The sequence below is a fragment of the Schistocerca piceifrons genome, chromosome 3 (assembly GCF_021461385.2).
Source record: "Schistocerca piceifrons isolate TAMUIC-IGC-003096 chromosome 3, iqSchPice1.1, whole genome shotgun sequence".
Lineage (NCBI taxonomy): Eukaryota > Metazoa > Arthropoda > Insecta > Orthoptera > Acrididae > Schistocerca > Schistocerca piceifrons.
The window spans coordinates 738,017,973-738,031,038 of NC_060140.1; the positions used below are offsets into that span (position 1 = coordinate 738,017,973).

Below are 13,066 nucleotides of genomic sequence, written 5' to 3' on the forward strand. Positions count from 1 at the left end.
TATGGCCCTTACGCAGAAAGTTGTCCATGATGTGGGCCAACAGGATGATGAGATGGTTGACTGCAGAGTAACACCAACAAAAGCCACACTGAACATTTATTAATAGTTTTTATGACTAGAGGCACCTTACTAGCTGTATTTTGCTCATTCATTCCATCACCTTTTAAATATACTGGTGAAGGAAACTGAATGGTAGCTGGAAGGAAACTCTCTGTCTTTACCAGGCTTAAGTATATGGGTTATGGTGGCTTTGCGGCACCTTGTAGGAAATGTGTCATTCTTCCAGGTATGGTTTTATGTATAGAGGAGAAAATACTTGTCATTATGAGAAAGGTGCTGCAATATCTAAATGTAAATGTCATCCAGTCCCAGAACAGAGAAATGTAGTAATGGAAGGGCGTGCTCTAGCTTCTACGCAGTAAAAACAGTATTGTAGCCTTCATGAAAATGAGGCACTCACTTCTGAAATAGGAAGGCGGAATGGTAATGGGAAGGAAGATCAAGATCTTTGCAAAGTGCCGGTCCAAGATACTGGAGATGTCAATGGGATCCACTACAATATTATCTGCAATGGTCAGACTAGGCATTAAAAGATAGATCTTTTTGCCAGCAACATGAAGATGTTTATCCTAAATTATGGAATAGGGTGCAAATAGTCGAGAGAGTTGACAGATCCAAGAGGCTTTTTTGCTAGCTCTGATAATTCAACAGCTCTTTACACGCATCTGTTTTAATCGGACAGTTCTCCACTATGTGGTGGTATTTAAAGACACATAGAGCATCTCTCAGCATGTGAACTGCTTCTTTGCATTCCTCAGTCCACTAGAGGACTGGAGTTTATTGCAGGAGAGAAGACATTCGGGGTATGGTACATTCAGGTAGAGGATGATGTCCATACAGTACTCTTTCTGGTGCTCACTGCAGTAGAATTGTTTGTCAAAGGTTGCCAATAAGAAGTAGAGTTTCCTGCCAGCTCTATAAAATTGCCAAGTCATCTTATGCATGAATTGTACAAGGTTCAGCAAGTGAAGTATGCACACGAAATGGCCGCATGATTGTGTGTTTGAGACAATGGACCATTCTAGATGGTGGGGAACGGTGCACTGCAAACGAGAGACCTACGTGACAACAAATGTGTAGAATCTGAAAGAAATGGGGGTTCACCTGTGTTAAGGGAAACGATGTTAAGTTGCTCCAGAATATCTGATCGGAATGTGCCCCTTGCACAGGCACTGGGAGATCCCCAAATGGGATGGTGTGCACTGCAGTTGCCGAGCAGCAATAGAGGAACTGTAAGCTGGGCAATAAGTTGTAACATGTCTGCTCTGGGAAGGACGAGTTGTGTGGGTATGTCATGGGTAATTTCTCTGATGAGCATCATTACACTTTCCTGAGCTGGAGTCCTCTCCTCAGGAGGTAGAGCAAAGCACAACGGGATGAAATGTCGAAGGTCAAATTGGCCTTGAGTCTGCATTTTTGTTTCTTGTAGGTATATGAATTTTGAGATTGTGAATATCAACAATGTAGGAAAACACAGATTGCTACTTACCATAAAGAAGACATGTTAAGTTGTAAGCAGACACTTATAAAACTTACACAACCACCAACTCCAGCATCACGAGGCCTGTATGCAACTTAATGCATCTTCTTTATGGTAAGTAGCAATCTGTCTTTCCTTACATTGTTGATATTCCTACTTGCGAGTTTCTATTGTTTGAGATTGTGAATATAGTAGCAGATGCAGTTCTACCTTATGTGATCCAATACCACAGCGGACAGGGCGCGTGCAGGGTTCTTTTGTCATTAATTACGACAATATGAACTCTCCATCACACTCTTCAGGGGCAACTCAAACGGATGGTATTACTACCTAAAAATTACTGGAAAAATCAGTGACTCTGAAAAACAACTCCCCTGTCACAGCTATGAGATAGATTTAGTGGGGCGGCATCTAACTTCTTAGAAGAAAAATATAGTCCATAGACCACTAGATATATTGTGAAACAAACTCTTCGAAAATACATGCCACGATCAAGTCCTTTACAGCAATTGTTTATGCAGTGGTGATTAACCCCCCTCCCGTGAGAAACTGAACTGCAGCTTAGCTTCAGGTCCAAGTTAGGTTGAAAGGTGATTGGTTGCCAACAAATGTTTCAGTGTTTTTTTATATGTACTTTGCCCATTCCATATTTACATTTATGTCACTGATTGAGAATCCCTATTTTCCCACTGTAGTCCGATATTTTCTAGTTTTTAATATGTTTAACAGCATTAATAACAAGAAAATACCCAACCCAAAAGTCCATATTCCCATGTAAGTCTCATTATTTTGTCAGATTTTATTTTCCTAATATTTTTGTATTGTTAGTAACTCAACCATTCATTGTTTCTAACAGTCATCTCTCTGCCACGTTAATGAAGTCATTGGTCTGTTGGTATGGTATTGCCAGTGTTAACTAATCCTGACAGGGCTTTCACATGGGGGAGCACCAAACTTCAAAAACCTTTCGAACCATTAGTTTTCCATAGTTTTCCTAAATTACTGCTGCATCACAAACAAGTATATACATAGATTTGGAGAATTCTTGAAAATTTTGCGCAGCTATGGCCAGAAGGTAGAAGTGAAGGGACTGATGGGCACATTGGATAGTAAATGCTGGTGATTTTGACATTAAGCAAACAGTTTCGTGAGGCAGGTATATGACATCACTCATAGCTCAGGAAGAACGACCTGGCAGGCACCATAAACAAGTGAGGAGATTGCTGCGGAGTAATCAGGTGCAGCATGGGGCACTAACATACTACGAAAAAAATGTGTGTTTCAATTACAATAGAACCTAGCAACCTGTTATGTGGGGGCCAAAGTGAGCCAGAAAAAGCTGATATTATAATTATTAAGGAACACTCCACTCTTTTCCAGAGGGACTAAGTCAGAGGCATAGGAACAGGAGTATAAATAAGGGAGCTCAGAGACTCAAGGCAAGCAGTCATGTTGCCATTCTGTATGTGTCTTGAACCAGAGAGAATAATGATTATTTCAGCTGTAGGCCAGCCATGGCGACCAACTGGTGATGAATTTCAGCAGCCAGCTGTGGCGAGGTGGGTCTGAAATTTGGCACTGCACAGTTGCAGAGAGCAGGGGGGAGGCGAGCCTCTGCCCTCTGCGTTACATAGTCTGACAGACTGCAAGCTGCCGTCTGCAAGGGTGGGGTTGGGGTGTGATCCTGCGGCCTCCCGGGTACAAGGCTGTCCTCAATCACCAACTGAGCTGCCCTGGGCGAATGACTGGAGCTGCTGTGGCTCTACTACAGTGACAGCTGCTGGCTGTTTACCTTTGCCTTCTACATGGTGACCAAGAGTAGTGCTTGAGGGAATAGACAGCTGCACTCCAGAGGGCAGGTGCGGACTTCCAGCTTGGATGACACACCCTGCTGGCCATGCCATCAGCTGAGGACAGGAGTCATTATGTCTGCAAGGACAGAGCAGCCTGGTGCTGGAGCAGCAGATTCCAGTGATGGCATTTGCACTGACAAATGTACACATGCTGCACCGCTGTCTCCTGGATCAATAGTGGCACTGTGTAGTCTTTGCATGTACAAAGTCAATGACAAACTTGCCTATGTATTTCTGCACATCCCCTCATGATTCATCGTTCTCTCTCACATCGTCTCTCTCAGTCATCCTACAGCAGATCACTCAACAGTAGTGCGGCACATTGACTAGAAGATACAGTATTACATTATATGAACTATTTTCATTATTAGTAGAGGCACTGAACAAAAATCAACTCCACTGTTTATAAGAATTCTGACTCATACAGTCATGTGTAGGTTGAATCAAAAAAGACTTCACAACTTTAGAAGGACAAGGAAATTTACTGAGAAAACTTATAGAATCGTTAGATGTATCATTTTGTAGAAACAACCTCAAGTTTCTCATACAAGTCTCAAGTGTCATTTTGGTTAAATGTGACTACCACTTGTGATGCGGCAAACATCGCACAGGTAATCAGTATCTTCCCACACTCGTTGCAGCCAGTCGGGCATAACTTGTGTAATGGCAGCGTAGGTTAAATTTTTCAAATCAGCTAAATTGTTTGCCAGGGAGGAACATACACAAGGTCTTTAATGAAACCCCAGAGAAAGAAATCCAATGGTGCCAAGTTTGGGGCACAATGTGGCCATGCAATTTGCCCTCCACAGCCAGTTCTCTGACTTGGGAAGCAATTGTCAAGGAAACTTTGAATTTCCCTGAGAAAATGAGGTGATGCACCGTCTTGCTGGTAGTAAACTATTCCATCTCAGGCATCTTCACTGATCTGTGGAATTAAAAAGTTTTCAAGCATATCCAGATACACAATTTCAGTGACACACAGAGAGCATGCTACACACTGCTGGAAGTAACTATTTCAACTCTGCACTATGCTGGCACTCCTGGAGGTGTAATGGGGTACTGATGCAATAAGTGAATCAAACTTAAGGTTGTCTGCTACAAAATGACATGCCTACTGATTCTGTAAGCAATCTCAAAAAATTTCTGTATCACTCCACAGTTGGAAAATCCTTTTTGACTAAACTAGTATAAATTAGTGACCAGAAACCTGCAACAAAAAATCTTGACTTTGACTTCAATAAATAAATTTTAATTATTTTCATTGAAGCTGCACTTATAGCAGTGTGTGCCAAACAGCAGCATGGATTTATCATCATCATCATCATCATCATACCACAACTACCCTAAATGTCTCATTTTTTCACAGATGAAAAGTGGTGGGAAATTTACCTACACAGTATTTGACTAGAATAAGCAACATTAATGAATGAAAATGCAAGTTTGGAAATATAAGAGTTTCAGGTCAGACTATTGTCAGTATTTTCTCATATATGTAATATAAATAAAAATTTTTTCTAGAAGCATTCCCTACATTTTTCAAAAGCTTTTCTCATAGAAAGTTTCTATGAAAGTTTTTGTTAAAATCATAATTTACATCATGTTTCCACAATGATGTCTGAGCAATAAGCGTCCTAACACATAGGCTGTTTCTAGGATTAAGTGTCACAGGGGTGTTTCACCTAAATATTACTCATGACGGGCTACAAAACTGCATCCCTAATAAAGATTGTCTCTAAATATAGAAATATACTTTTTTCCCCAAGTTCAGTGGCTAACCAAACTCGGGGTGAAACATATTAAGAAAAAACAGATGATGCAATATTTTCTACATTCTTCACATTAATTTTTGAGGAGACGTTTATAAAACTGGCCACATCAACAGTAGTAGCTAAGGAAAACACGAGGATAACACACAAATAAAAGATGGACATAGATTAATGGAAAATTCGCAAGACCTAGCAAATTTTGTAAATGACGACTTCTTAAATAAGGTCTATTACAGAGTACATAGAGTGGGATAAAGTGTCCCCCTTCAAATCTAATTGTTGTGCAAGATTGATCTGTAACACAACCCACAGACTAGTTTAGACTGCTACATTACCACTGTCTACATTAGGTGGAGGATGACAGTTTAGTTGTTAGTTGGTGAATCTAATACATGTGAATGTGAACTATAGGTTGTGGAAACAGACTGATCTGTAGCATATCCCAATGTCTTACATACATGACACTTTTAACACTCTTTTTCATATTCAACACAGTTATTGTTATAAAACAGAAAGTGTACAGAAAATTTTGGTTGCATAACAGACTAATCTCCAATGAGGTGGTTGATTGGTTTGTTTGTGGTATAAAGGGACCAAACTACAAGGCCATTAGTCCCTTTTTCCTCATGCAAACAAAGCTCAAGTTAAAACAATTCCCAAAAGAAGTCAGGGAAAGGAAAAGAGCGGAAAACTAATGGGGAACCACATGTAAAGAAAAAACGAAAGAAGGTAACCAAAAGGGGAAAATGTACACTAAAAGGAAAAGTAGTGGAAGGTATTAAAATAATATAGCAGATGGCCAAGGCTAGCTGATCACAAGAATAAAAAAATATGAGCCAGCCACTCTGCAACACACTAAAATCTCCAGCCTAAAAGAGAAGGTGAGATGAACACACATAGGGACAAGAAACACCAAGGCAAACAAACAGCAAGGAAAGAGTGAGGAAGAGTTAAAATGGAGGGAGCATGGGGGTCTGGGAGAGAAGGCCAGACTCCCACCCTTAGATTGAGGTGGGTCCTCGCGACAGAGGTAGTGATCGTGTGTTAGCCAAGTATGGTTGATGCGAAGCCAACAAAGGGCAACGGAGTCCCTGCGAATGGCTTGCATGGATGACCGCCACGCATTTGTTGTCTCCTTGATAACAAGTAATTTATTTGGTGTACTGAAGGTGTGCCATTCAATATCCTAGATCGTGAAAACTTTGTGGCGAAAGACCAATCCAAGATCAGTCTCTGGCAGGCCTATCTCCAGAGTTGGTTTACTGGTAGCCTGTTTGGCCAGGCAACCACCGAGTTCATTGCTTGGGATTCCAATGTGTCCTGGGGTCCAAATTAGGGTCACTGAATGTCCACTGTTGCTGAGGGCATAAAGAAACTCTTGGATAGTCAGTATCAAAGGATGATGAGGGAAGAGCTCATAGTCTACTTAAGGAGTCACTGGCACATGAGCGGATAAGCTCAAGAGCATGACAAATGGCTATCAACTCTGCAGTGAAAACAATGCAGCCAGGCGTCAAAGAGCACTGCTCAGTATGTCCAACGTGAGCATATGTGAAGCCAACAAGATCGTTAACCATTAATCCGTCAGTGTAGGCTATTTCTGAGCCCTGGAACTTGCCGAGAATAGAGAATAATTGCCAGCAGAGGGCCCGCAGGAAAGGTGGTAGAGGGAAAGTGTCAAGTTCAGTAAGAAGTGAGGAAAAAGAGACAGTAATTGGGATAGTGAGGCGAACTATGAATGTTGGCGGTGTGATTTGCAAGCAGTAATTTCTGCCGTAGCCACGATGGAGGAACACCAGCTTCCAAGAGGAGGCTGTTCATTGGGCTTGTTCAAAAAGCTCCCGTCGCAAGCCGAACTCCAGAGTGGTGGATTGGGCATAGCAGCTGCAGCACGAAGAGCGATGCTGAACCATACACCAGACTCCCATAGTCAAAACCGGACTGCACAAGGGCTTTGTACAGCTGCAGCAATGTAGGGCAATCAGCACCCCAGTCGATGTGGCTCAGCATCAAATAATATTAAGAAGTCACCAGCACTTCTCCATAAGCTGACGAAGATACAGAAGCCAAGTTAAGTGGATGTCAAAGACTAGTCCCAAAAAGTGGTAAGTCTCCATTACATCAAGTAGTTGGTTATTTAGGTAAAGTTCTGGTTGGGGGTGGACAGTACGATGATGACAGAACTGCATAACGCAAGTACTGGTGGCCAAAAACTGAAAGCCGTTGCGACGAAGCAAGCTGGGATAATTTTAATTCCCCTCTTGTTTTGCCATCTGCCTCCATAAATTCATTTTGTTACTTTTAACTATTTACCATTAACATACATGAATATTATCTGCATTTCCATAAAAGAGAAAGGTTGGTCCTTAGTTTTAAAGAATATAACACCCTAATTTTGTGCTTAGTATTATGTATGTAATTGATTTTCTAATTTATTTTGACTATTCCTTGTTAGTATCTTTCATTATAGGGTGAAATCAATAATTGTTCCATAACTTAAATTCTATTGTTGATATATATATATAAATTCTGTACTAATTATAAACACTTGGAAGATGAAATACTAGTAATCTTAAAGTATCTATTTAGCTCTCTTCAAAAACATGTTAGCAAAGCCAACCCTTTATTAATTCCAAAATAATTAACAGTTTTGTCCAAAGTATTGTTTGTGTAACTATATTTGTTAATTTCATTATTTAAACAAATAATTCGGCCTAACTCTTGTAGTAGAAGAAACTGGTAAAAAGAACCAATTTTCTGATGTATTCAGTTAATTTAACGAGTTAAGTTTAACTTGTAATTTCTGTAAATTTAACTTTAATCACTTTGTAGTTTCAGTACATATTATTGTGATGATATATAAGGGCCCGATTTTTGGTCACGAGACAGTCAGTCTACAGCCGAGTTCCAGATGAGGAACCTGTGTTGCTTAGAATGACAACAATGATTGACTTAACAGTGAAATAAGTGTTACACAAATAGGCCGTGTGTGAAAACAATGACAGTGTCTGCTCCATACATACCTGATTATTCTTCGAGAACTTTGAACTTTGTGGTTAGGTTTTACTGCTCATAGACGTTCAACCGTAAACTACTGTAGCAGTATATGGATGGTTCGCCTGCAAACTATTAATGAGGCTTATCAGAAGTTTGCCATACATATATACCTGTGTATTATTGGGGGTTGTGAGTAGTGAAATTAAAGTACTGTGAAACGTAACTGTGCACCTGTCGGCTACATGATTTACAGTAGTGTGTCGGAATCCACAACCAATTTTTCAACCAGTGTAGCAACACAGTACTTCGACACAGAGGACAACAACTGAAGAAATAAAAGCAGGTGGAACCACTACACTATGAGTATGGGCTCACGACTGCACCTTTCGTATGGCTCCCTGAAAACAGTGTTCAGCCACACCAATAGAAGAGGAGCAGAAGGAAATACAAAAATCGTCAGCATATAAAGGGGGGGGGGGGGGGGATACTGAGGATCCTACTGCTAGTGTGAGACTATTAACAGCAATTAAAAAGAGTGGGAGACTCAGGAACAGAGACCTGTGGGACCTTATTCTCTTGGATATGGGGCGAACTGCCGGAAGCACCAACACGAATTTGGAAAGCGTGGAGTGACAAGTCCTGTATAAAAATCGGGAGCAGGCCCCAGAGACCCCATTCCTGCAGAGTAGCGAGGATGAGGTGTTGTCAAGTGGTGTCGTAGGCAACTGTCAGGTCAAAAAAAAAAAAAACAACAATAATGTGTTGTCACCACGAAAAGGCCAATTGAATGGCAGTTTCCAGGTGGACCAAATTCTTGTTGGTGGAGTGCCCTTGTTGAAAACTGCCCTCGGACGGAGCCAAAAAGTCCCCCAGACTCAAGGAGCCAACACAACTGCCGGCTCATCATACATTTGAGTATCTTGCACAGAACTTTGGTGAGGCTGATAGTACACACACATACTCAACTTGCACACACGTCTACAGTCTCAGAGAGCTGAGAGTCTCAGCTCTCTGAGAGTGCAGACGCGTGTGCAAGTTGCATTTATATATATGTGTGTGTGTGTGTGTGTGTGTGTGTGTGTGTGTGTGTGTGTGTGTGTGTGCGCGCGCGCGCCTGTATGTATGTGTGTCTACTGCTGACAAAGGCCTTAATGGCAGAAAGCTTTAATTGTGTGAATCTTTTTATTGTGCCTATCGCAACTCAGCATATGGTGAGTAGCAACTTTCCCTCCTGGATTTTCCATTGCTCAATTTTTTCCAGACAATATAAGAGATAGAGAATAAATTCTCTTTATTGTTGACAGAAACATTTAAAAACCAGAGCTGTTAGTTGAAAAATGAAATGAAACCCCCAAGGACGTTTACAGTTGGACAGCATTTAATAAATTAATACATAGTTATAATAGAGGGAAACATTTCACGTAGGAAAAATATATCTAAAAACAAAGATGTAGTGACTTACCAAATGAAAGTGCTGGCAGGTCGACAGACACACAAACAAACACAAACATACACACAAAATTCAAGCTTTCGCAACAAACTGTTGCCTCATCAGGAAAGAGGGAAGGAGAGGGAAAGACGAAAGGATGTGGGTTTTAAGGGAGAGGGTAAGGAGTCATCCCAATCCCGGGAGCGGAAAGACTTACCTTAGGGGGAAAAAAGGACGGGTATACACTCGCACACACACACACATATCCATCCACACATATACAGACACAAGCAGACATATTTAAAGACAAAGAGTTTGGGCAGAGATGTCAGTCGAGGCGGAGGGTGTACACGATCAAAGGCAGAGCCACATGTGAAAGCACCCACGTGATCTACCAACTGACCTGCCTACACTGTGACACATTCTATGTGGGAATGACCAGCAACAAACTGTCCATTCACATGAATGGACACAGGCAGACAGTGTTTGTTGGTAATGAGGATCACCCTGTGGCTAAACATGCCTTGGTGCACGGCCAGCACATCTTGGCACAGTGTTACACCGTCCGGGTTATCTGGATACTTCCCACTAACACCAACCTATCCGAACTCCAGAGATGGGAACTTGCTCTTCAATACATCCTCTCTTCCCGTTATCCACCAGGCCTCAATCTCCGCTAATTTCAAGTTGCCGCCACTCATACCTCACCTGTCATTCAACAACATCTTTGCCTCTGCCTCGACTGACATCTCTGCCCAAACTCTTTGTCTTTAAATATGTCTGCTTGTGTCTGTATATGTGTGGATGGATATGTGTGTGTGTGCGAGTGTATACCTGTCCTTTTTTCCTCCCTAAGGTAAGTCTTTCCGCTCCCGGGATTGGGATGACTCCTTACCCTCTCCCTTAAAACCCACATCCTTTCGTCTTTCCCTCTCCTTCCCTCTTTCCTGATGAGGCAACAGTTTGTTGCGAAAGCTTGAATTTTGTGTGTATGTTTGTGTTTGTTTGTGTGTCTGTCGACCTGCCAGCACTTTCATTTGGTAAGTCACTACATCTTTGTTATATGTGTGTGTGTGTGTGTGTGTGTGTGTGTGTGTGTGTGTGTGTGTGTGTGTGTGTGACTGTCAGCTTAAAGTATTTTAAATATAAATGACATATCTATATGCTGTGTAGCAAACACAATGTTTTTTTTGTGATTACTACTGACTGACGATTGATTGAACACATCAAGATACTACCAAAGTGAATTCATCAGCATGTTATGATCTGTTAGGGTCTTATCAAATGTGTGTAACAGCCACACACAGCTCTTAGCTATGGGTTTCTATTCTGAGGATCAATGTACAAAACAGAGAAGCAATTTTCAGACAGCAGAAAATGGTCATCCAAAAGAAGTAGTGAGCAGACAAATAAAGTATCCTTAGTGTGCCAAATGAGTATGGTACTAATCTGTTTAGGGCAACATGAAAAACCTTACCATGTCCAAAATGGTTCTCTATATGATCTTGAACAAGGGCCAATGTGGATTACCATAGGAAAAAAAAAGAAAAACTCGCAACAGTATTATCCATCAAGGATTAAAATTGTATAATAGTTTGTTCCAAGAGATGAAAATGAAAACTACAACACAGTTATTTGGAAATGCAGCCAAAACATACCGATGCCTCTTTATAATACATAGTACACAAGATCACCAACAGTATTCAAAGTCGGGATTAATAAAAAAAGTGACAGCTAATATACCCTCACCATACTGTCATATAAATTCAGAATGTGGGTTTTTTTTTTTTTTTTTTTTGCTGGTTATAGTGATTTAGGTGTTTTTGTAGTTTTCATAAATCACTTGAAGCAAATGCTGTGATGATTCTTTCAACAAGGCTATGGCAGATATGGGTAGGAAATCAAGCTGTGCCCTTTCAAAGAAACCATTCTGGCATTTGCCTGAAGCAATTTAGGGAAATCAAGGAAAACCTAAATCAGGCTTGGCAGACATAGTTTTGAACTGTCATCCTCCCAAATGCAATCATGTGTATATATTTACATGTGTGTTTTTGTGACATGCTTTACTTGTATTAATCTCACCACACAGGGTGTATCAATTTAATACAAACAAAAATGTACAGACTAAATAAGAGCCCATTACCATTTTTTACATTTTTTATTTCTACATTCTGTCAGGATGCAATTTTATTTCATTAATAACTACTTACTGTCATCAATGTTACACTTCACTATGGTATGGATGTCAGCATCGGGCAGGATATAACTTAATCGAATCTAAACATGTAAAGTTGAATCTGATGATAACAGCGGAAACAAGTAATTTATGAAATTAAAATTGCCGTCTTGGCGGAATATTGTAATAAACAAAATCTATATCACTGTAAAATGATCCTTGCCCAACGTAATTGCTATACAATACCGACAGTTCTGCATAAAAAATGGGTAATTTTCAAAATCTTATTACTCCCAAGGAGCACAGTTGGATACCCCCCAATGTTTGCTCGGGTGCTAGTACTTCAACGAGATCACTGATACCATCTCAGTAATTAACTGGGACATGGAAAAACACGTTATTTCATTGTTGATGAAAATAGATGCAGCTGAATCATTTCAGGTCACAAATTATTCATTTACATAATGTCATTAATTTCTGTTTTTCAGTATCAACAAATTTAATCAGTAGCAATGAATGACAACTCTTAACATTCAACTGACGTGTATCACGTAGCAAGATGTCGTTCGTCTGCCCGTCTGTCAACCACCCAGTAGAAGTACGAATATCAAAGGCAGTACGCAAATTTCAACAATAATCACACCTCATTAATATATAACATCATGTCACTCTCACTCACTTCAATAGCAGAAGACTTCCCGTGAACAAGTCATCACATAATCACAAGTATTAACGATCGAATAATCGACTACATATATCGAATATGTCGTACGATTGACAATTCGGGGATTAACATAGAACATCAGCACACTCGCACCGTACTCAATAGCAGACGACTTCCCGCGAACAAGGTATCACAAGTATTAACAATCGGATAATCGACAGCATATATCGAATATGTGGTATGATTGATAATTCGCGGATCATTTTCGTGAAGCTATTAACAACGCCACGGCGTTTGTCCACACAAGACTGAATGCGTTCAGAAATAACTCTAATATTCTCGTGCATGAAAGGACTAGAAAGAGGACATTGACTTTGGGGAATAACAGTTCGGTGATTCACCTGACAATACATTGGAAGAACGGAATAGAGATTTGGGCACGTCCCACAAACGACAGTAATAGGCCACAAAAGAATCGATACTGTGAGAGGTAGCTCTAAAGCCCCCTTCACACCAAAGCCAATACGTGCGAACACAATCAAATGTGCAGTGGCAGGCAATAAGCATGTGTGTGTTGCGTGCGCCATTGACTCGTACGGGCAACAACGCCATTGACGGTACGCGCACAGCGCGCGCGCGGG

The 13,066-nt window shown here is 40.8% G+C and overlaps 1 protein-coding gene across 4 annotated transcripts in view; it reads right to left on the minus strand.

Annotated features, from left to right (window-relative positions):
* The window catches only part of LOC124787767, an 82,404-nt gene extending 69,787 nt beyond the window's left edge, over positions 1-12,617 (minus strand). Inside the window, exon 1 of one of the 4 annotated variants that reach the window (XM_047254652.1) lies at positions 12,405-12,617. In XM_047254652.1, the coding sequence (XP_047110608.1) occupies positions 12,405-12,409 (5 nt within the window). In that variant the 5' untranslated portion in view covers positions 12,410-12,617. Of the gene's footprint in view, positions 1-8,182; positions 8,246-12,303 lie in introns of those variants that run through there. The other 3 variants (XM_047254653.1, XM_047254655.1, XM_047254654.1) reach the window with 3 other exon arrangements.
* Positions 12,618-13,066: the final 449 nt, after the last annotated feature.